At 37.1% G+C, this 23,383-nt stretch overlaps 1 protein-coding gene across 1 annotated transcript; it reads right to left on the bottom strand.

Annotated features, from left to right (window-relative positions):
* Positions 1 to 408: 408 nt before the first annotated feature.
* On the bottom strand, positions 409 to 23,235 carry LOC124448582. Its single transcript, XM_046999545.1, has 22 exons — positions 23,133 to 23,235; positions 22,064 to 22,245; positions 21,760 to 21,984; positions 20,767 to 20,806; positions 20,134 to 20,246; positions 19,194 to 19,431; positions 18,462 to 18,550; positions 16,877 to 17,123; positions 16,105 to 16,184; positions 14,205 to 14,433; positions 11,527 to 11,557; positions 10,388 to 10,863; positions 9,782 to 9,818; positions 9,057 to 9,166; positions 8,479 to 8,732; positions 7,038 to 7,173; positions 5,437 to 5,721; positions 4,964 to 5,316; positions 3,119 to 4,457; positions 1,892 to 2,119; positions 1,160 to 1,461; positions 409 to 721 (listed from the first exon to the last, which is right to left on the bottom strand). Exons 2-22 carry the CDS (start codon positions 22,217 to 22,219, stop codon positions 581 to 583), a joined length of 5,109 nt encoding a protein of 1,702 aa, XP_046855501.1. The 5' UTR covers positions 22,220 to 22,245; positions 23,133 to 23,235; the 3' UTR covers positions 409 to 580.
* Between the last annotated feature and the right edge of the window lie 148 nt (positions 23,236 to 23,383).

The following is a 23,383-nucleotide window of genomic DNA, read 5'->3' as shown; positions in this document are numbered from 1 at the left end:
CAGAGCCAGAGCGCCAGAAATAGTAAAATTAAAATCACCCCCTAATTTTTCAGCCTCCCACCTTATTACTGACTAAAATAGAACCCCAGCCCGACTCTAATTGCAACCAATAAAAAGGGAATGGAATGCAAAAGATAAATATAAACAATTTCTCGGTCAACCACCATGTTCTTGAGCCAACAGTCTAAGAAGGAAGAGAAGCTTGTGAAAGCCCTAAATGGGAACAGATTGGACTGCTCTATTACAGACCTAAAACTGTGTGCATTATTTGCTGTTAGTTTAGAAGCTACCAGTCGACGCCGACCATTGTTTTGAACACATTTTTTCATTTTCGAGGAAGTTAGCTCGTTGCTTCGAGGAAATTAAATCATGTTGTTTGCGAAGGCATTAAAAAAACACAAAAACAAATGCATTGTTTACAAAGTTCTTCAACGATTGTAGGAAAAATTAAAAAACATTTATCGAAACTTTAAAAAGAAAGAAGCATCTCGTAGCTGAAAACGGGAAAGAAATCGCAAAAAGGAGTGAATACGTTTTAAACGCTTCTTCAAAACAAAAAAACAAACTCTCTACGACAAAATTACGTCATTTTTGACATGCCAACACGAGCTCGGAGTTGCGCAATGTAATTGCTCAGTTTCATTGTCGGGCCCAGTTTCATATTGGTAAATTGCATCAGTGTACTTCGTGTTAACATGAGTAAGGACTCTCCGTCGATTTCCTAGAAAAAATAGAACAACTTTAGCTATTTAACATCTACCAACTAACAACTATTTAAAAAATATTTAACATCTTTAAGTATTTTTATACGACAACTATCTTGCTCGTGTAAACAACACAGTCGGCACAACAAAAATTTGCCACGTATTCGCGCAAGAAAATTTGCCCAAAAAACTTCTGATGCTTCACTTCCGCCAAATTTTAGTTGACGTGCCGTTTAGACAAACAATTTTTTTGTATGTGACAATTTTTAATTTGACACATGAAAGCTGAAACGCAAACTTTTCAAGTTTCAAAAAATGAAATCGCCAATCAGTAAAATTACCCTCGAGCATATAAAAAATTGTCATATAAAAATTGTCACATAAAAATTGCTTGTGCAAACGAGACCAAGAAGGATAAGGAGTGACACAAATAATAATACTCCCAAATACCACACCTGATCCATGAAATATGAAGCATAGTTCTTGCAGTCAGTTGAGCGTATATACTCTCCAACATCCTCGATCGTCCAAAGCCTGGGATTTTCAGAATGATACGGACAACTGTTACCAGAGCAACCAGGAAATGACGTATTCGTGCTGGCGTTAACATACACGGGTTTTTTATGCGACGAAAATGTTCTTGAATGGGATGACTTGATTCCAAAGCTCGAGCGAACTTTCTTACGGTCCATATAATGAATTCTCTGACGCTTGGCTTGATTGGGAAAACCGCTGTGCGTGCTGTGCTGTTTTACGGCTATGGTTATGAGACAAAAAAATTCCACATGACGAAAGAGTGAAACACAAAGACTAAAGATTAATTGATACATATAGTGACGCTTAGCATTAGAGAAACCGCTGTACAAAAGTACAATGAGGAAGATGTATCATAGAAAGTACAATAAAGGGGGGACGTACCATAAAAAAGTAGAATAAGGGGGGATAATACGTGTCATAAAAAGTATAATAAGAGGTGTACCAGCCGCATAGTGACGTTATTAAAAAAATTTTTTTGAATTTTTCAAGTGGCTTACAACCATTTCTCAATCAAATACAACCGATACGGTGACCATATGATCACACCATATGATTCAAAAGTGCGGGAAGAGCCTCCCCTCGTACCCAAAGCCAATAAAAAATCCTTAACTCATTGTTGAGATGCAACATCAGCAAAATGCTATTCTTACCTCCAGGCGGTCGTAATTTAACGGAAGGATGTTGACTACTTTGTACAGCGTGGTGGACACCTTTCATTATGTCAGCTTTGGGACATGTCCCTTGGGATGAATTTGTTACGTCACTAGTGCCAGACTTCCCATTCGAGAGCGGCAACTCGGATGATCGCTTTGCCTTTTTAGAATTGACAACATCGTTGTTTGACGGATGTAAATAAGCAACATGTCCGTCTTTTCCAACTGTAAGAAATAAAGAATTTTATCAAGATACAGAGTGCATCAAAAACTGAAACCCTATAGTTTGCTTAACAGCCATAATATATATAATTATATTGTTTGTCTGCGACAGTTTTTAGTAAATTAAGTAAATTAGAACAAAGTGGTGCATATATCATCACGTGGTGATGACCAGTTGTACATATATCATCACGTGGTGATGACCAGTTGTACATATATCACCACGTGGTGATGACCAGTTGTACATATATCATCACGTGGTGATAAAATATATCATCACGTGGTGATGACCCGTTTGATTACAAATGGCTCAATTAACAACAGAAATATTATTCATTGTGTTAAATTACCATTATGAAATTCACACAGTATACATGTTGTTGACGATTCGGAAAATTTTGTTTACAGAACATACGATTCGCGGCTACTGCAAATTGGATTTTTTTCATTGGCGTTTATGTCTCCTTGGGGCTCAATCGCTGCTGTATCATGCATATTCTAAATGTCGCTTGGTTTCAAAATGTTGCAGTTTTTTGAACACTAAGTTTGTCGGTTATAATTTTATTTTTCTACAAGGAACAATAATGACGAGGAAAGGCTAAAGAGAGAGTGCAGAGCAAAACATCAACTTTAAATTAAAAAGAAATAAAAAGGGGAGAGAAAAATTGAGATAAAGGAGCATCAGCGGATCCATGACAGGTCTGAAGACATTGCTGTGAAAATATTTCAAATTCAAATACTTTACAACAAATATTATTGGCAACGTTCTGCTGTTTAAAATTCTCTTTAGAAGTTTGTAACAGACAGCGTTGTTTTTAAAGTATTTTGAAATTAAAACGAGCCTCTTTAATATGCTAAAATGCCTTAAATCTGCCACTACTCGCGAGTTAGGTTGGCATAAAATGAATCATCATGGATAAAGAGAATCTCATAAGGATAATTGGGGAAAGTTGTAACGACTGACGTTTACACCTCAAAAGTGGTCATTGAAACAAACCCTACCTTCTTCATATCCACGCTTCAGTGTCTCCCTATGTTCTTTACCCTCTCCTGCTACACGCTGCAATCCCTCGCTATCCTTCTGTGCCCCTACAAAGCGAACTTTCTTTGGACTCTTTTGGTACAAATGCGTTTTTGAAGTTTGATGGCCACTCAAAGCATTGTCTCTGCGATCCTTCAACGGATCGTTCTCGGAATATGATGTATCTGAAATAGCCAAAGTACGTTCGGAAACAGCCGTATTAGCCATTTCACTAACGGCAAGGTTCGTAATGTGCTCGGAAATCTTCGGATTTATAACGACACGATTCGTCATCCTGTCGGATACGTTTGCCAGTGTTGATGGGTTACAATTTTCTCCTAAGTTATCGTCAGTACGAACAGTACCACTCGTAGGTGTCATAAGCTTTCCCGATCGTACAACGGAAGTAACTGCACCCATTCCACTGCCGACATGAAAACTAAACTTCTTCAAACGACTTCCGGTGGCCTCGACCGTGCTGCCAGCTTCAAGATTCGCGTTGCCCTTGGCAGTGTTTGCGTTCTCAACTGACGAATGAGTGTTCGATACCGATTTTTTTGCTTTATCGCATTGAATCGTTCCCGTGTGACGAAGGTAGTTATTTGCGTTGCCATCACAACCACCCGCCTGCTGTCGAAGATTGTTTGAATCATTTATCTGTACATTCGAGTTTCTAACTGAGGGTTGAACGTGTGCGATTTGCGGCGGAGCATGGGAACGAGTGGGAGTTCCATTATTTTCTTCATTAGTCTTTACAACGCTAAACATTCGATTCATCATGACATTTGCATCGGCACTTTGACCAACCACGTGGTTAACAACAGATGCACCGGAAGACGATACAGAGCTTTTGTTCAGTTGCGTAGCAACAAACGTGCCTCGTTCTGTTACGCAAACATTCGGGGAAGCGGCAACCAGCTTGCCTTCAATGTAGCTTGGTCTCAGAACTTGAACAGTTTTATTGCCCGCATTGCCTAACTTATCGCGGGCTGGAATTAAAGGAGGTGGTTGATTGTGTAGGCTGGATGCGGGTATAGGGCGCTTATTAGAAGTAACCAATGACGTTGCGGAATCCACACCCGTAGCGAAGGTACAAGGTACGGCAACAAGACGACCAGAATAACCGCTGGTCGATTTTGAGAATGACTTTAGTTTTGCTGGCGCAAGTTGAAAGACGGGTTTACCAGACATGGTAGTCGTGTTTTCTGTTGCTGCACCAACAGTAGTGACTGGATTGCCTTTTGAACGTGATGGTAAGATAAGCTTGTTTTGCTTGGGAATATGAATTTCGATGTACGGCATTTCAACTGCAGGCATTATCTGAGAAAATATAGATTCTGCATTACTGAGGGCAGATGGCTTGCTTATGAGTTGGGATCATGGTTAGGGTTAGGGTTAGGGTTAGGATTAGGGTTAGGGTTAGGGTTAGGATCAAGGTTAGGAACAGGATTTCATTCGTTCATATTCATTTATTCCTTTAGTGACTCATTAATGATAGGAAACACGATCACACGATCACAAAAACGAAATTCAAGTTGCGTTTCAAGAAATTTCAGCTTTTATTCTTTTTTGAAGGGCTTTTCAAAAAAATCATAGAACAATAAAAAAACTCATCAAGCAGTGACGACACCAGCCCGATTATTCAGTCCTGCTACGTTGTCCATGTAAATTTTTATGTATTCACTCAAAGGATAGACAAAAGATTTCTGAAGAAATGAATAATGATAATTGATCTTAAATATACGTAGCAGCAGGACTGAAATTTGCGGGATTGGAACGCTATGGTGACATCGACTATAATAAAACTACCAATTTGAAAGACTTACTGGTCGTATAATCTTCTTCGGTGGAAGGTTGGGAGGGCGCCCTGCTCTTGATGGTTTTTCTTTGACTGTTAATGGTTCCAAAGTAACAGATACGGGTGGCGGACCATAGGGTGATGGCAGTATACGAGGTTTACCGTAAGTAGGAATAGTTGTGGGTAATGACGTCGGTAATGACGTAGGTGGTGACGTTGTGCAGTGTGGTGAGTGCGTTTTTGTTGGGCATACTTCCGGTTGAACGGAATGAGCGAATGTTTGAGAAGTGGTTCCCAGTTGAGATACGTTTGAATTGACCGTAGTTTGAGCCTGTGTTACTGTCATAGATGAGCTTGGGTGATCTTGGAGCATTGCCTGACCTAAAAAAATGATATACCTTAATACTTTTCTTTGAAACGTACATCATCATCCTCAAATGTCCATCATAACTACTCTTAAGCCATGATGTACATCATCATCCTCAAAAGTCCATCACTTACTTGCTTGTATTTGATGAAGAACCTTAGTTGTCGTGTTCCTCACGTGATCAGTAAAGGCTGCCGGTACAGGTACATTGAGGTTAGGCGTAGGAATTTGGTTACCCTTAGGAAATACTGACGTCACGATACCAGCAGCAGCAGCTCTCTGTGTAGTAGCATCATTAGGATTTGGGATTTTTGGCTTGCGCCCGCGTTTCTTCTTTTCATGACCAGAACGTTTCGCTTCGAAATACTCGCGTGCTCGCTTGGCCTTCATCCCTTTTGGTCCTTGAAGATTTCCAAATTCTAAACAAAAATATCGACAATTTGCTTAGATAGCCCTTAAAACATCGAATTTATTCAAAAACAAAGCATTCATCTTAAAATAAAATCAAACTAAATTTAAAAAAAATGAGTTGATAAGCATAAAACTTGCTATTTGCCCTTGAATGTGTATTAAGCGCTATTTCACAGAAAATTAATCATAGTGATTTTAATGTTGGTGTTTTTTAACACTGAAACATAGCATGATTTCGATTATTTTTTCATACTGTATTTGAAAATTTTCCAAAATTTAAACAATGATATCGGCAATTTTCATAGATAGCCCTTAAATCGTGAAATTTTATCCAAAAACAATATTTTCATTTCAAGTTAACCATTTCTAACAAGATGACAAAGACAAATCATACTTTCCTTTGATTACACTAAATGAAGTACAGATTAATGGCTGATATATTGAGGAATAATTTCGTTCATCGCTGATTAAAAATTAATGATTTGTATTACTAACAACTTTACAACCGGCGCATCGTGTTTATGCTCGAGAGACGAGAATATTCAGGGCTAATTACAGAAAAAAAAATTCAAAAAACAAGAACTACAAAAGCAAAAAACAGGTAGAAATCTTCAATTTTGCAACTTGTAACATTGTAAAACAAATTCATTATTAAATCATGAAAAAATCAAAAGTTCTTCGCCACTACTAAGAAAACATACAATATTTGTAGCTCACTACAGTACAGCAGAACGCAGCCTTGTGCCAGACACGAAATATCAAAATATCCTCGCTTCTACTTCAAAGACAACAGCATCGTTATGTCAGACGTGTAACATAACATATCTGAACTAAATCAGATATTTGAAATCAATATTTTTATAACATATGGTCATGACGCAGCTTGCTAAATCAATCATCTTTATGGCTTTTGACAGTTAAAGAGATTTATCAGCATGGAAGCTCGTAGAGCGTTTATCATTGGGTAATAATATCCACGGCGTGAAAAATATCTCTTCATGTGTTTTTGCTACTTTGCATTTCATAAATCTGGGTTTGTGTTGAGCAAGGTAAACGTAAAATATTCTCCTTTTACGTCACATCCTGTACACAGTCTCCTTTACGTCACATCCGGTACACAGTCAAATACTTCTAGGCCCAAAAAACCCACGAAGATGAAGTTTTCGCAAGATAAAATATATTGCGAATGTTTTCAAAATCGATTTAACTATCCAAACAAAATACCTCCCCGAACACTGACATGGACACCTTAGATGTTCCCAAGCAATATACTTCAGCAAGATGAGCGTGAGGAGTGCGCAAAAAGAGAAAGAATTTTACTCACGATCGGTCTTGCAGTCATCAGGACAAGGATATGTAGGAGGCGTCAGACTGAGGAAGTATTCACAGCACACCAAACGTCGGCAAAACCGTTTTAAATAACGTTCAAGTTTCGGACGAGAATCCACTCTTGATATGGCCTGAAGATTTGTTATGAAATAAAAACAATGAAAAAAGCGTGCACTGATCTGCTCTCGAGTTCTCCCAAAGGTATTCTCGGGTTTTGCATAAAGTCTGTACAAACACAGTAAACATCTTTTGTTTCTTAAAACGTCAACGAAAGTCGTTTTCTATCGTTGAGCTCTCCCGATTCTAATCATTTTCCTACAGTCTTGAGATTCAATATTGATAGTTTTCTTAATGGAAGTGAATATACTAACACTACACATTTAAGACCCCGTTCACACGATACCGATAAAGTTTGAAAACGATGTAAAACATTAACAATTTGGGGTAATGTGCACAAGACGCCGGTGTGAAAAAGTATGAAACTGCAACGCTAACCGTAGCAGTTTGAAAACGATGTAAAACTGTCAAGGTTTGGGGCAATGTGCACAAGACACCGGTGCGAAAAAGTAAGAAACCGCAACGCTAACCGTAGCAGTTTGAAAACGGTACAAAACTACACCGTTTCCGTCACGTGTGAACACTTAACCGCAAGAGTTTTATTACGGTTTGGCGAAACTTTTTTCTCTGCCAAAAATGACGCGATAAAATATTCAAACAAAGTCGCGACGGCGATAAATATGGTCAGCAAAAATTTTAAAGACTTCAAATAAATATAACTCAAATAAACTGAAAGCCGGCATTAATCTGGAGTAGTGAGTTTACGAGATATGAACTCGCACCTTCGGGAGACTAGTCCGCCGCTCAACCTGTTGAGCTACCAAGCCCACAGGGATTGGAGACGAGTTCAAATCTCGTCCAAGGCGCATGTTTTTCATGTGTATATAAAAACCGTGTTAGGATTTGAATTATGTATAATCTGGAGTAGTGTGAAAACAACATCAAAACGGAGCAAAACTCTGACGGTGGTATCGTGTGAACAGTTCGAAACGGTATGAAACTATACCGGTAGGAGTTTAGCACCGGTATCGTGTGAACAGTTCGAAACGGTATGAAACTATACCGGTAGGAGTTTAGTACCGGTATCGTGTGAACAGTTCGAAACGGTATGAAACTATACCGGTAGGAGTTTAGTACCGGTATCGTGTGAACAGTTCGAAACGGTATGAAACTATACCGGTAGGAGTTTAGTACCGGTATCGTGTGAACAGTTCGAAACGGTATGAAACTATACCGGTAGGAGTTTAGTACCGGTATCGTGTGAACAGTTCGAAACGGTATGAAACTATACCGGTAAAGTTTAGCACCGGTATCGTGTGAACGTAGTCTTAATGGGCCCCCTCCCCCTTCATCCTTCAATAACTGCTGTCCATCAATACCTTTTTATATGTTTTCCCATTGTGTTCAATAGATAATCGAACGCCGGTTCCTTCTTGCATCATCTCCATGACTTTTTCGGGATCTTTTGCGCATTTAGCGACCATTCCAAGAGCAATTCTTATTACTGCGCTTACCTTTCCTGGTTCGGTGGCCTGGGGAAGAAGCTTAACTTCATCCGGGTTCAACAGAGGACCGCAGCAACAGTACTTGTTGAAGTATATCTGATTTTTGTTGTGGTAAAAACGCTCTGAGCCTTGAATGGAAAATTCAAACAACATTATGAAATATCTAAAATAAAACGCGTTCGCTAAATTGCCATGGAAACCGATCTGAGCTCAATCAAATAAATCAATTGAAGAGAATTTCAAATCAATCGTGAATACATGTAAAAGGAAAAACTAAAACATTTGTTTTAAATTTATCTGTTTCGTATTACTGTTATTTTATAAAAATTCGTTTTTTATGCCGTTTTCATTTTTAAACGTTTTGCTAACGTACCGTTATCGTGTAAACGTAGTCTGAGTCGTCAAGAAACAGAATGGTAACAATAGCAAACCGTGTTGACATTAAAACTCACCTGTTCCACTAACATCTTCATCACTCAAATCTTCGTCATCATCTGATGGGGATAGAGTGGGACATTTCTCCTTATCCTCACCAATCCCTTCGCTGTCTGGTACAGTATGACTAAGAGTGATAATGCATTTTGACATCAGGAGTGAAAACTTCATAATTAAAGTGGTAAAATACGATATCTTTTAATGGGATCAAATAGGTTATTGAATGTAGAAAGGAATTCGATAAATATAGGGAAGTTAATGTGAAGAGCGATAGAAGAGAATAGTACTGATGAAGGTGGGCAAATACATGAAAATAAATGACGGAAGATAATTTTCTATAAATGAAGAAAGATGTAAGAAGAAGAAAGTTGTTTGAAAGGAATGAGAGAAACGAGTGAAAGAAGAAAAGGAAGAGTGGATAAAGGCAAAAGTAATGAAAGAAGAAAAGGAAGAGTGGATAAAGGCAAAAGTAATGAAAGAAGAAAAGGAAGAGTGGATAAAGGCAAAAGTAATGAAAGAACAAAAGGAAGAGTGGATAAAGGCAAAAGTAATGAAAGAAGAAAAGGAAGAGTGGATAAAGGCAAAAGTAATGAAAGAACAAAAGGAAGAAAAAACGCGCAAAAGCGAAGAGTAAAGAGAAGCGATGCAACACAAGAATAAAGAGGTCTGAAAACAAATGAAGTACAGACTACGATTATGAAAAAATAATAAAGAAAACGCGAACATTTGCGTTCAAACTAACCTTATCGTTTCAGATTTTTCCACCTCAGTCACACCAGCTAAATAATTAATACAATAAAGTCTAAAGTAAATAGTTTGAACCCAGGAGTATCGTTACATGTTTGTGGATGTAAATCGTCCAGGTTAATAGAGTCCTGAGAAGGACTGTTAGTGTTGATGTTGACTGACGTTTCGACATCTTCAGCGGTAGTCATCTTCAGAATCAAGTGAAGAGCAAACGTCAGATAACAAATACGGCAAACCTGACTTTTACTCCTCACTTGACTCTGAAGATGACTACCGCTAAGGTTGTCAAAACATCAGTCAACATAAACACCAACAGTCCTTCTCATGACTCTACTAACCTGGACGATCTTCATCTACAAACATGTAACGATAAACTCTTGAAATCATTCTCGAATAAAGGTAAATCTAAAAATCTACGAATGCGATTCAAGACCTATCATATTCATAAATGGCGTTTCCCCCCCGGGTAGAATCTGAGCAATCCACAAATATAGAGATCACACCGCATGAAGTATCTCATTCTGTACAAGTTGAATGTTTGTGTTAAACAAGCTAGAAGCTTGAGCTATTTAATTCATGTTGCGTGCAACAATCAACATACCTTCAAATAAAGTTTCATCGGATCCACTTGTAGCCAACATGCTGGGAACGGTGGGAGGCAGTGGCTGAGAGAAAGACCGCGGTGGGCTATAGGTCGGAGAGTTGGAACCTGATTCCGGGTTCTGTTGTGGAGAATATGTTATTGAAGTGTTGAACATCTGCTGATTATCGTCTTGCTTAGGAGTATATGGTGGGGGGCTGTATGATGTAGGGTGATTATGGGGGTATTTTGTGGATGATTCGGGTAGTGGTGGAGTAGATTGGGCGACGAACTGTGTGTTACTCGTGTAACGATGGATAGAGGGTTGTGGTAGACTGGGGGTGGGTCTATACTGTTGTGCAGAAGTAGATGCAGAGGTCTGGGTTCTAGATATGTGAGCCACGTGATCTGACTTTGAATCATTTTTCCTCAGTGTCTTTCTTCCGACGACTTCATCAAATGATATTAATTTCAGAGGTTTAGAGCCAGACTCCAAGCTAAAAAGAGAAAAAGCGACTATTTAACATCAAATACCGTTGAACGATGTTGGTTATGTTTTCTAACATATATTTCATAGGTGGTAATGACGTAAGTTATCAAATAAAGATGCGCAGTTTATTGATGTTTATTGATGTAATCATCGCCAAACAACGTTTTACGACAAACCAACGAATATTGGCCGAATTTTGAAAATGGGATGTAATGGCCAAAAAAAGGATAAAACTAACATTTCTTTAAAAAGCTCCATGGCTGTTGCGTTGAGGAAAAGCTCAAAATCTTGTTTGGGTGTTTTATAACGTGTAATTTAAGTCTGGTTGTTCAATGACCATTTATAATAAAAAAAACTTTGAAATCTTGTTTGGGTGTTTTATAACGTGTAATTTAAGTCTTGTTGTTCAATGACCATTTATAATAAAAAAAAACTTTGAAATCTTGTTTGGGTGTTTTATAACGTGTAATTTAAGTCTATTATCTATTAAAATATCTATTGGTCTCTAATCTTTATATTGTAAACGACGAACACAGGTAAAGAAACAAAATTCTACTACGCTCAGTCGCTCTCCCCCCTTTTCAAGAGACGTTGCACCTCGAATTCATTTTTTTTCAAAAATTTATCCCTCATTCGTATCAAGTACAAAATAGTTAGTGACAACACATACCCTTCGTACTTAAAACTTGTTTTGAATGGCACTAAAATAAAAAAAATAACATGTTGATTTCGTGAACATGCTGGTCATTAATCACAAAGAATAAAGCCTATGGTCCCCAGCACAATCACGGAGACTATATGTCCAAGATGTTGTTTTCAAACTTGTGGCAGACAGCGTCAAAGATCTTGTGTATAAGACTTGTGTCATAGACTGTGCCAGAGGTTTTGTGTAGAAAACTGATGTAAGAGAGTGTGTAAAAGACTTTGTCTCGTGATTTTGTGCAAAAAATTTGACTAGCTATAACCACATTGACTAGCTATAACCACATGGACTAGCTATAAACACATTGACTAGCTATAACCACATGGACTAGCTATAACCACATTGACTAGCTATAACCACATTGACTAGCTATAACCACATTGACTAGCTATAACCACATTGACTAGCTATAACACATTGACTAGCTATAAACACATTGACTAGCTATAAACACATTGACTAGCTATAAACACATTGACTAGCTATAACCACATTGACTAGTTATAACCACATTGACTAGCTATAACCACATTGACTAGCTATAACCACATTGACTAGCTATAACCACATTGACTAGCTATAACCACATTGACTAGCTATAACCACATTGACTAGCTATAACCACATTGACTAGCTATAACCACATTGACCAGTTATAACCACATTGACTAGCTATAACCACATTGACTAGCTATAACCACATTGACCAGCTATAACCACATTGACTAGCTATAACCACATTGACCAGCTATAACCACATTGACTAGCTATAACCACATTGACTAGCTATAACCACATTGACTAGCTATAACCACATTGACTAGCTATAACCACATTGACTAGCTATAACCACATTGACTAGCTATAACCACATTGACCAGCTATAACCACATTGACTAGCTATAACCACATTGACCAGCTATAACCACATTGACTAGCTATAACCACATTGACTAGCTATAACCACATTGACTAGCTATAACCACATTGACTAGCTATAACCACATTGACTAGCTATAACCACATTGACTAGCTATAACTACATTGACCAGCTATAACCACATTGACTAGCTATAACTACATTGACCAGCTATAACCACATTGACTAGCTATAACCACATTGACCAGCTATAACCACATTGACTAGCTATAACTACATTGACCAGCTATAACCACATTGACTAGCTATAACCACATTGACTAGCTATAACCACATTAACTAGCTATAACCACATTAACCAGCTATAACCACATTGACTAGCTATAACCACATTGACTAGCTATAACCACATTGACTAGCTATAACCACATTGACTAGCTATAACCACATTGACTAGCTATAACCACATTGACTAGTTATAACCACATTGACTAGCTATAACCACATTGACTAGCTATAACCACATTGACTAGCTATAACCACATTGACTAGCTATAACCACATTAACCAGCTATAACCACATTGACTAGCTATAACCACATTGACTAGCTATAACCACATTGACTAGCTATAACCACATTGACTAGCTATAACCACATTGACTAGCTATAACCACATTGACTAGCTATAACCACATTGACTAGCTATAACCACATTGACTAGCTACAACCACATTGACTAGCTATAACCACATTGACTAGCTATAACCACATTAACTAGCTATAACCACATGGACTAGCTATAACCACATTGACTAGCTATAACCACATTGACTAGCTATAAACACATTGACCAGCTATAACCACATTGACTAGCTATAACCACATTGACTAGCTATAACCACATTGACTAGCTATAACCACATTGACTAGCTATAACCACATTGACTAGCTATAACCACATTGACTAGCTATAAACACATTGACTAGCTATAACCACATTGACTAGCTATAACCACATTGACTAGCTATAAACACATTGACTAGCTATAACCACATTGACTAGCTATAACCACATTGACTAGCTATAACCACATTGACTAGCTATAAACACATTGACTAACTATAACCACATTGACTAGCTATAACCACATTGACTAGCTATAACCACATTGACTAGCTATAACCACATTGACTAGCTATAACCACATTGACTAGCTATAACCACATTGACTAGCTATAACCACATTGACTAGCTATAACCACATTGACTAGCTATAACCACATTGACCAGCTATAAACACATTGACTAGCTATAACCACATTGACTAGCTATAACCACATTGACTAGCTATAACCACATTGACTAGCTATAACCACATGTTGTGTGGTGAAATAGGAACTAACATCGAAATCATGAACATTTATGTAGAGAAATCAGGTTTTCGTGTTCATCGTATGTTGTATGGCACTGATATTTAGAAATGCGTAAAGCAAAGTTAGTTTATACTGTTTTGTTTGGTAAAATTTTCAAAGCTGGAATTTCGAATTTCGTTAGTGGCTTTGTTTAAACATGACGATGAAACTGAAAATCATGTCGGTTATGGAAATACAAAATCGTGATGAGTGGAACTTCTGGAATATCTTTACTTTGCGTTATAAGTCACTACATTTTGTGTTGAAAACTCGAAGATCACGTATACAGCGTATATATATATCAGCCAAACACCCAACATGCCACAAACGCCATAAAAACTTAACCGTACTTTGTCCATATGGAGTAATCAGGGGATGACCTGTCCGTTTACACCATCCGAAGCCATGAATATCCGGGCTATCACATTCGATGAACTGAAATCTAGTTTGGCCGTCAAAGAAGAGCTGTAAAACTCGACCCATGACGTTCGTGATTGTTGCAACGCGAATAACCCGTGGATGTTCAAGATCTACAGCCTCAAGTTTTTGTCCCGTGCGAAACTTGTGAGCCTTTACTTTCTAAAAAAATCGCAAGATGGTCTTGAAATGAATGTAGGTTTTGACATAGGAAAACAGTAAAATATTGAATTGAAGATTTGTGCGGTGCTTGGGTTGAAAAAAATCAAGGATATTTAAGGAGTTTCAAAGGACAACAGATCAGGAATACTTCACTTTACGATAAAATTTTCTGGAGATAATATAGTGGGGAAAGTGGAAATTTTCAATGGTAATATTTCGAGAATCTGGTCGTTTCTGACTTTGCTGTGATTGGATTTTCTGGTCTTCCAATTTATACAAATAGTTTTACAAAGTTAGCTAATGAAAACATACAACATGTTCAGTCATGTTTGAATATGATGGAGTTAATTTCATTTCGATTTTGTGTAATTTTAAAGCACTTTTCAATGACTTTCATTTTTTTAAAGACATTCAAGTGGCCGTGTACAACAGATTTTCAAGAGCTTCAAGCATTTGCACGAACCTTACATGAGAAAGAACATTTTCACTTTCTACTCTACACTAAAATTTATAAAATTATTTCATTAGCAAAGCTTCAAGCATTTGCACGAACCTTACATGAGAAAGAACATTTTCACTTTCTACTCTACACTAAAATTTATAAAATTATTTCATTAGCAAAGCTTCAAGCATTTGAACGAACCTTAAACGAGAGAGAACATTTTCACTTTCTACTCTAAACTAAAATTTATAAAATTATTTCATTAGCAGAGCATAATTTACATTTTGAATGAAAAGGACGTTCGCTGTTTTTTAATTTTTTTCTTATCTATTAATATTTAATACACGCTGACGGCCGTAGTCTGCCAGCCGAAAGCTCGCTATATAATATTTAAAAAAAAGATAACGTTCTTTTGATTCAAAATGAGTGATCCACTTTACAAATCAAATATTTGCAAACATAATTTATGCTGAATACTAATCGACCTGTAAATAGCATCAATTATTCTTTTATTTATTTATTTTTTTTAATATTTAACAAGATTTATCATTATTATATGGCAAGCGTCACTTCCGGCAAAATGGCGCGCTTTGATTGGCTCAGAAACAATTATGCCGGTCCATTATTTTCCCGTAATCGACCACGGTCCAAAACGCGTAATTTTACTGTCAAATGTAAACAAGCTTCGTAATGCAAACAGCAAAACGAGAAAAAAACGAAATAAAAACCATTTACAAATGTGAGTAGAAGGAAAAAGCACTTGGAAAACAGTTAAACTTTCCAGACGATACTTGAAACGATTTATTTTTTATGGACGAAAACTGGAAAAGTGAAAGCCAACCCGTACAAAACAGCAAAGACGAGAAAGAAGCAAGTTTCGTTTCAGATCAAATAATGCCATATACTAAGCTTTTTAAAAACCTCGCTTTCTCCTTCTTTACTGAGAAATATCGAACCTTTGTCTTTTTGTACAAACCTCGCCCTACGGGTTCGGTCTTTACAAAAAGACCTATTTCTCTGTGAAGACCTCGCGCTCGGTTATTAAGGGCTAATAAAATCTAACAACATCTTCACTTTTGAAATAATCTCTTCCACTTTTCACTGAAGATGACATGAAGTATACCAATACATCTTTGCTTTAAAAAATCGTCATTCATTTAAAATGTCTTGTGACTTTTGTGTTAGTACGAAATTATAGTAAAAAAATGTATTAAGTATCATGACATTACCCTGAAAAGATTTTGTGGAGCACAAATCGCTCGACATGCCGTAAGATATTTGTCCCAAGTAAAGGAACTCTTTGTATAACCTAAAGTAACATTGGATATAGTCAATATAATGGAAAAACAAGGTTTTAGAACTTAACTTATGATACAAGGCATGATAATGGCCCTTGAAATCTACATGATTTTCAATAATGCAATACGAAACATAATACAATTCACCTGTTAAATATTCAATACCAATCACTAACCTCTAGGACTATAGTGAACATTCAATACCAATCACTAACCTCTAGGACTATAGTCAACATTCAATACCAATCACTAACCTCTAGGACTATAGTGAACATTTAATACCAATCACTAACCTCTAGGACTATAGTGAACATTTAATACCAATCACTAACCTCTGGGACTATAGTGAACATTCAATACCAATCACTAACCTCTAGGACTATAGTGAACATTCAATACCAATCACTAACCTCTAGGACTACAGTGAACATTCAATACCAATCACTAACCTCTGGGACTATAGTGAACATTCAATACCAATCACTAACCTCTAGGACTATAGTGAACATTCAATACCAATCACTAACCTCTAGGACTATAGTGAACATTCAATACCAATCACTAACCTCTAGGACTATAGTGAACATTCAATACCAATCACTAACCTCTAGGACTATAGTGAACATTCAATACCAATCACTAACCTCTAGGACTACAGTGAACATTCAATACCAATCACTAACCTCTATCCCAACATTCTTACCTAAAGGCACCGTCAAATCTATACCATTACGATAACTCCAACCAGCGGGAAAGATATTACTCGAGTCGCTATGGCAACACATTGTGACGTCAGGTATGTTTTCGCAGAGCTCGGTCGCGACGAGAAAGTAGTACGGTCCCAGGCTCTTCACAACAGTCGCCGGACAAATAATATAAGGTTTTGTAGGGTGGATAACCTCTAGTTTCATGCCAATTTCAAATGAATGAACTTTTGGCGGTGTATGGTCCTATATTGAAGAAATATGAAATTTTACCATGAGATGAGTTATAGGACTGCAGTCTCCAGCTGTGTTTGATACACAAGAATTTGCTTATATATATAATATATAAATCCTAACACGGTTTTATGTGCACATGAAAAACATGTGACTTGGACAAGATTTGAGCTCGCACCTTCGGGATACTAGTGTTTAGGATTTATATTATATATATTTTCTGATGATGGCTTTGGAATAAAGACTTTGCTTAGAGAAGAGAAGATCAACAAAGGGCGCGAGATGATCATTTCATGAGTGAGAGAGGATAGGAAATGATAGATGTGAATTAAAAAAGATGACATGATGATACGAGGGGATAGGAGATGATAGATAGGACGTAAACTACTGTAGATAATGTGCATTAAAAAAGATGACATGATGATACGAGGGGATAGGAGATGATAGATAGGACGTGAACTACTGTAGATAATGTGCATTAAAAAAGATGACATCATGATACGAGGGGATAGGAGATGATAGATAGGACGTGAACTACTGTAGATAATGTGCATTAAAAAAGATGACATGATGATACGAGGGGATAGGAGATGATAGATAGGACGTGAACTACTGTAGATAATGTGCATTAAAAAAGATGACATGATGATACGAGGGGATAGGAGATGATAGATAGGACGTGAACTACTGTAGATAATGTGCATTAAAAAAGATGACATGATGATACGTGGGGATAGAAAATCATAAACAAAACGTTAACAAAGGTACATATGTTAATTACACCAGAAGTCATGTAACCATTACATCTGTATTTTAATCACACCGGAAGTGATGCAACCAATACATCTGTATTTCAATCACACCGGAAGTGATGCAACCAACACATCTGTATTTCAATCACACCGGAAGTGATGCAACCAACACATCCGCCGTTAACTGAGCTTAATTCATGATATGATGATACAACAGGATAACTTTTTTGAAAATAGACATGTTTCGACATCTCATGATGCCATCTTCAGTATGAATGAAATAATAGGTGATACAATGTTTATATAAAAGTAATATGATACATAAATTAGAACAATAAAAAGGAAATAAGATAATATAATGAGGACAACAGGATAGATAATGATAGACGAGACGTAAACTACGCAGGGTAATAATGTTCTTTAAGAACGACGTGGATGATAAAAGGGGATAGATAATGATAAACAGGAGTTTGTGGAAAGGAGACGCGGTAAAATGGTTCGAGACATTCAATTGATGTTTTATTATCATGATAAAAATAACAATGACTGAGAAAAAGACCAAGAAGGCGTAAGTATATAGCAAATATAAAATAATTACCAGGGGAAAAAGATGTTTGGGAGCGGCGAGGGCACCCGTCAAAGTTTTCGTCAGGAATCTCCGCCAATCCTCCAATGTACATTGAATTCCTTTACAAAACAATCAAAAGCGTTAACGTTGAGACATGCTTTTTAATATTTGTTACTGTCTACTTGCAGGCAGTCGAAAAGAAGTTTGCAGTAAGCCCTGCGCGCTGTAAAGTTTCAGCGAAAACTAGCCGCGCCAATTCTTTATCGTTCAAATCGATTGCTCAAGAACTATAGTCGTTAGTCGTTAAATATTGCAATTTAATGTTGATGGAAAAAATATATTTTAGTTTATTAAAATCCGCAGTTTCTAGTTAGCTTCAGACACTCGCAAATACCACAGGATCCTTACAACTGACACACATGACAAAACTAGGCAACTGCATGCGCAAATACCACAGGATCCCTTTCGTTCAAATCAGGATTGCACACATGACACTATAGGATCCTTACGTGACACTCGCAAATACCACAGATTTACAACTGACACACGACACTGATGGATTAAACTGTATATTTACCACAGGTTTATTTCCTTACAACTGCATGTTTACCACAGATTACTGCACATGACACTCGCAAATACCACAGGATCCTTACAACTGACACACATGCATTGACAGTTGAAACTAAAAACGCATTTCAGGACATTTCAGGACATTTCAAAGCGAGCTAAAGTCGACAAAGACTGTTTACCAAAACCTACCAGTAGGCGGTTGCAATGGGTACGCGTTCTGTGCACACCATCCAATGGGGTAGAGTTCGTCTGCTTGAAAGTTACACCAAAAGTCGTTGGAGTCATCCTGACCGTAACCATCGTAACGTATTCTAACACGATGACCCAAGATTTCAACAACTGTAGCAACACAGAATGACTGTGGATTATTCCTGTCCAAGGCTTCTAATTTCATACCAATGTCAAGGCCGGGTACGTCAAATGTAAACTGAATATAAACGGTCAACGTTGAGTCTTATAAAATAAACACAATGAAACGCGTGCGCTGATTGGTCTAGAGCTGAGTTTGCATTAGCGAGTGCAAAGCACATCTGAGCTCAACCAATCAAATCAATCAAAACAATCAATCAGACAAAGAGAAGTTGCAAATCGATCATGAATAAATTTTAGAGGAAAAATTAAAATGTTTGTCTTTTTTCGCATTATTGTTATTTTATAAAAGAAATAAAAGATCTTGACCATGTGCAACCCACAGGTTTGTGCAAACCTCGGAGACCTTTGGGAGAACTTGAGAGCATGTGCAACCCTAGCTTGACCTTTGGTCTGGGCCTTGCACTGATCTGCTCTCGAGTTCTCCCTAAGGTCTCCTAGGTTTGCATAAGCCTGTGCAAACACAGTAAACCTCTTTTATTTCTTAATTGTGTTACAACTTTACCATAAACATGGCCCGTATCAATTTGCCTTGCTGTCATTAAATAACCGAGTTTTGGTAATCCAATCTGCAACAAGAGTTACAAAGCCACCACAAAAAAATAAACTAATTTCAATATCATGTCCATTTACAACATTTGGGTGCTCCGAATGCAACAGGGACCACAGGCAACTCCACTTCATTCACACCCATCTGCCAGATTGCTAGAGTTCCAAGAATACATAAATTATGCAAAAAAGCGAAACTGAATCAACTTACACTTTTATTAGAAAAATTATAATCCGCAGCCATCTTGTTGTGAAGTTTTCTCAAGTATCTTTCCCATTGCATTTGGTAAAGCTGAGGATCAATATGGTGAATGTCATCTCTCACTAGAATTACATGAAGTGTTGAAATGCAGAACTTAACTATGGTAGCATGGTAAAGCTGAGATCAATATGGTGAATGTCTTCTCTCACTAGAATTACATGAAGTGTTGAAATGCAGAACTTAACTATGGTAGCATGGTAAAGCTGAGGTCAATATGGTGAATGTCATCTCTCACTAGAATTACATGAAGTGTTGAACTGTAAAACTTAACTATGGTAGCATGGCAAAGCTGAGGATCAATATGGTGAATGTCATCTCACAAGAGTTACATGAAGTGTTGAAATGCAGAACTTAAATAATGGTAGCAATAAATTAACACTATGTACAATGGCAAAGGCAGTCCACTTTTTTGGTTGTGCTATGTACATTTGTCTCAGTTTGCTCACACAAAAACAATAGATTTCTATAGAAAGTAATCATGATAATGTTCTGAATTTGACATGGCAGAAGGGAAACTTCTGGACAGGCTACACAAATGATCATGTTAACACCAGTTTATGCACTATGTTTGCTGTTTCTCACCTGATTTTGTCATATTTTTACCTAAGAATGGCTTTTCAATCTACAAATAAAAACGTATCTGTCATGTCTGATCAGTGTACTTGACAAGAGGCAAACTACACCATTTTTTAATGGCAATATAAATTTCTGGCTCATTAAAACTTGTCCTATAACTGGAAAATTTCTTGGGGTTGTTGATGTATAAAATGAATAACAAACCAGAGTATTCTTACAGGGACACACATAAAAAAATAACTGGAGGCTGGGGAGTGTTCTACATCCTAGGACTTGGGGCAAAATATTGGCATGGCCAAAGCAAGAATTGTAATCAAGGGGAGGTGGGTGGGTGGACTGAATATTTATATACTTTGTTTTGCTTATAATTTCTTTTAAAAGTGAATTGACTTTCAGAAGAAATTAGCCCGCCACAATTGAATATTTGAATGCAAATCCCTACCCCTAAAACCATGACCAGCCGACAATTAGATGAAGTATAATATAAAACAAATTCCGAAGAAGCAAGACATCTTGAGATTGCAAAATATGAATCAAAACAAGATGAGAAGTAAACTGTAAATTTTCGACTTTGTTTCAAAGTCATCCTCAGACAGAATGATATTTAAAACCATACATACACATGTATCATTCTGTCTGAGGATGACTTTGAAATAAAGTTGAAAATTTACAGTTTACTTTGTCTTGTTTTGATCCTACCCCTAAATTAACATTCTAGCTACAGTCCTGCTTTCTAGTGTCCACATTTAATAGAAAAAGCAAGTAATTTTGGTTTGACTGACTTTTTTCATCATCTGTCAGTTTATAGACTGATATTTCAGACACATTCCGCAAAACTTTTCAGACATAAAACTATTTAGACAACACTTCGTGGGTAACCTAACCCCCCCCCCCTCTCCCCTCTAATGTTCAACCTTGTGTTGAGGTATAAAAATAAAGAATGAGCTCAAAATGTACAGAGAAAAAAAATGAAACAAACATTTCTTTAGTTCTTCTTACCATTGTCTGTATAGGTTTTACATCAATGGTACATTGTTGCAGATGGGAAACTATGGCATCATGGTTATTAGAAATGATTGTCCCACAATGCTCACAAGTAGTTTCATTGCTATATCCATGTTTATCCACTGATGTCATAACAGGATACATAATCTCCATGTTTTGCTCATGGTTGACAAATGAAGTGGACGGTATCATCGAATCACACTGCATCTTTCCAAAATTCTGTATGGTTTTAAGAAATCCAAGAGCAAAAGATTGAGACACAAAACATAAAGTGAAAAGTTCAGGAGCATTATATTACCTCATGATGAACAAGATTTTTATCATTAAACGAGATGGCAGGAACTCCAGACCTTTCAACGGATTCCAACAAAGGAGGTGGATTACCAATTGGACTTTTCATGACCTGATCATAATTTGGGCAGGATACTGGTTGAACACCAAACATCTCATCCATGATGACTGGTGAACTCAGTTTAAGCGCTATGAATTTTCAAACAAAAAATGTTTAGTGATTATGCCTTCGTATAAGGACAATACAAGAATCAGCATACAATCATAATTCACGTTCCACTTCATTCAAACTCCGCATGTGGTTGGAAAAACAAAAAGCTTTAGACGCCTGACACTTTCTATTATAATCATGTCTAAATATATCGCATATTTGCTAGCAAATTCCCGAATTTGTTTCACCGCATTGTACATGTTATAATCCGCGAGCTTTATATCATTCAAAGCATAGTAATTTTGGCAAAGAAAAACAAACTTGTTGTTGCATATTTCAACGTTATTTTGCCCTATGAACACGTGAGTTGAAACCGGAATATTAAATTAACCTCAACATTTAACGCGGTATTTTGAAAGAAATTTAGCTTGATTTCATAGAATAAGATCATTAGATTGTGCTATTGCCATTGCCTTAAAGGTTTCAAATATTCGCTGTATTCTTTGGGTTCAAAAATAGCTCAAAAGCACGAAATTTTTTCGCGATAGGCGGTATTAATAGCGCTGGAGTTTTTGTTAACAAAAACTCGCGACTACATTAAAGAGGTATGTTCACTTCAATGCTTTAACCAGTGCTATTTTCAAACAATTTTGACAACATAACAACTCCAAAAGCATAGTATCCGTTGCAAGACACATGCAACTAAGTATTTATCAAATTAATGAGGCAAATAAAACGAGAAGAAGACACAAAATATAATTATACATGCAGACACATTTTTGCTGACGACTGGTCAAGCGTTTGCTCTTAAAGACGAATGGAATGCGAATTGATTTGTTTTCGTTTTTATCAACGAAAATCGGCGAAAAACTATGCTATACTTACTCTACACAATATTCAGGACGTAAATATATCATTACCTTACCGTTTCGGCCAACAACAAGGCGTAAAAAGCCAAAAAGTTATCGCCAATTTCGCTTATTTCTGTAAACACCGCGTTTTGTAAATGTAAATCTTCAAAAGTCACGTACGACGCATGCGCTCAAAAAATCGCCGAAAATTTGCAACGGCAAGCTATTACGATTACCATAACAATAGGATATGCGACCCACGAAAACAAGTTTGTAGCAAATCAAAAGAGGAAGTTACTATGAAATATGCGTGAAATATTTTGCC

This window comes from Xenia sp. Carnegie-2017, unplaced genomic scaffold, assembly GCF_021976095.1.
Source record: "Xenia sp. Carnegie-2017 unplaced genomic scaffold, XeniaSp_v1 HiC_scaffold_23, whole genome shotgun sequence".
Classification (NCBI taxonomy): Eukaryota; Metazoa; Cnidaria; class Anthozoa; order Malacalcyonacea; family Xeniidae; genus Xenia; species Xenia sp. Carnegie-2017.
This window is presented reverse-complemented; position numbering and strand designations above follow the sequence as displayed.

Bases quoted from the DNA above. Each gene is read 5' to 3' on its own strand.
- LOC124448582 (XM_046999545.1), bottom strand. From the start codon at position 22,219: ATGGATGAGATGTTTGGTGTTCAACCAGTATCCTGCCCAAATTATGAT. The intron at 10,864-11,526 runs GTATGTGTTGTC...TTCTCTTTTTAG, and splicing joins ACAAGTTTTAAGTACGAAGG to CTTGGAGTCTGGCTCTAAAC. The intron at 8,733-9,056 runs GTGAGTTTTAAT...TTTCCATTCAAG, and splicing joins TGAAGATGTTAGTGGAACAG to GCTCAGAGCGTTTTTACCAC.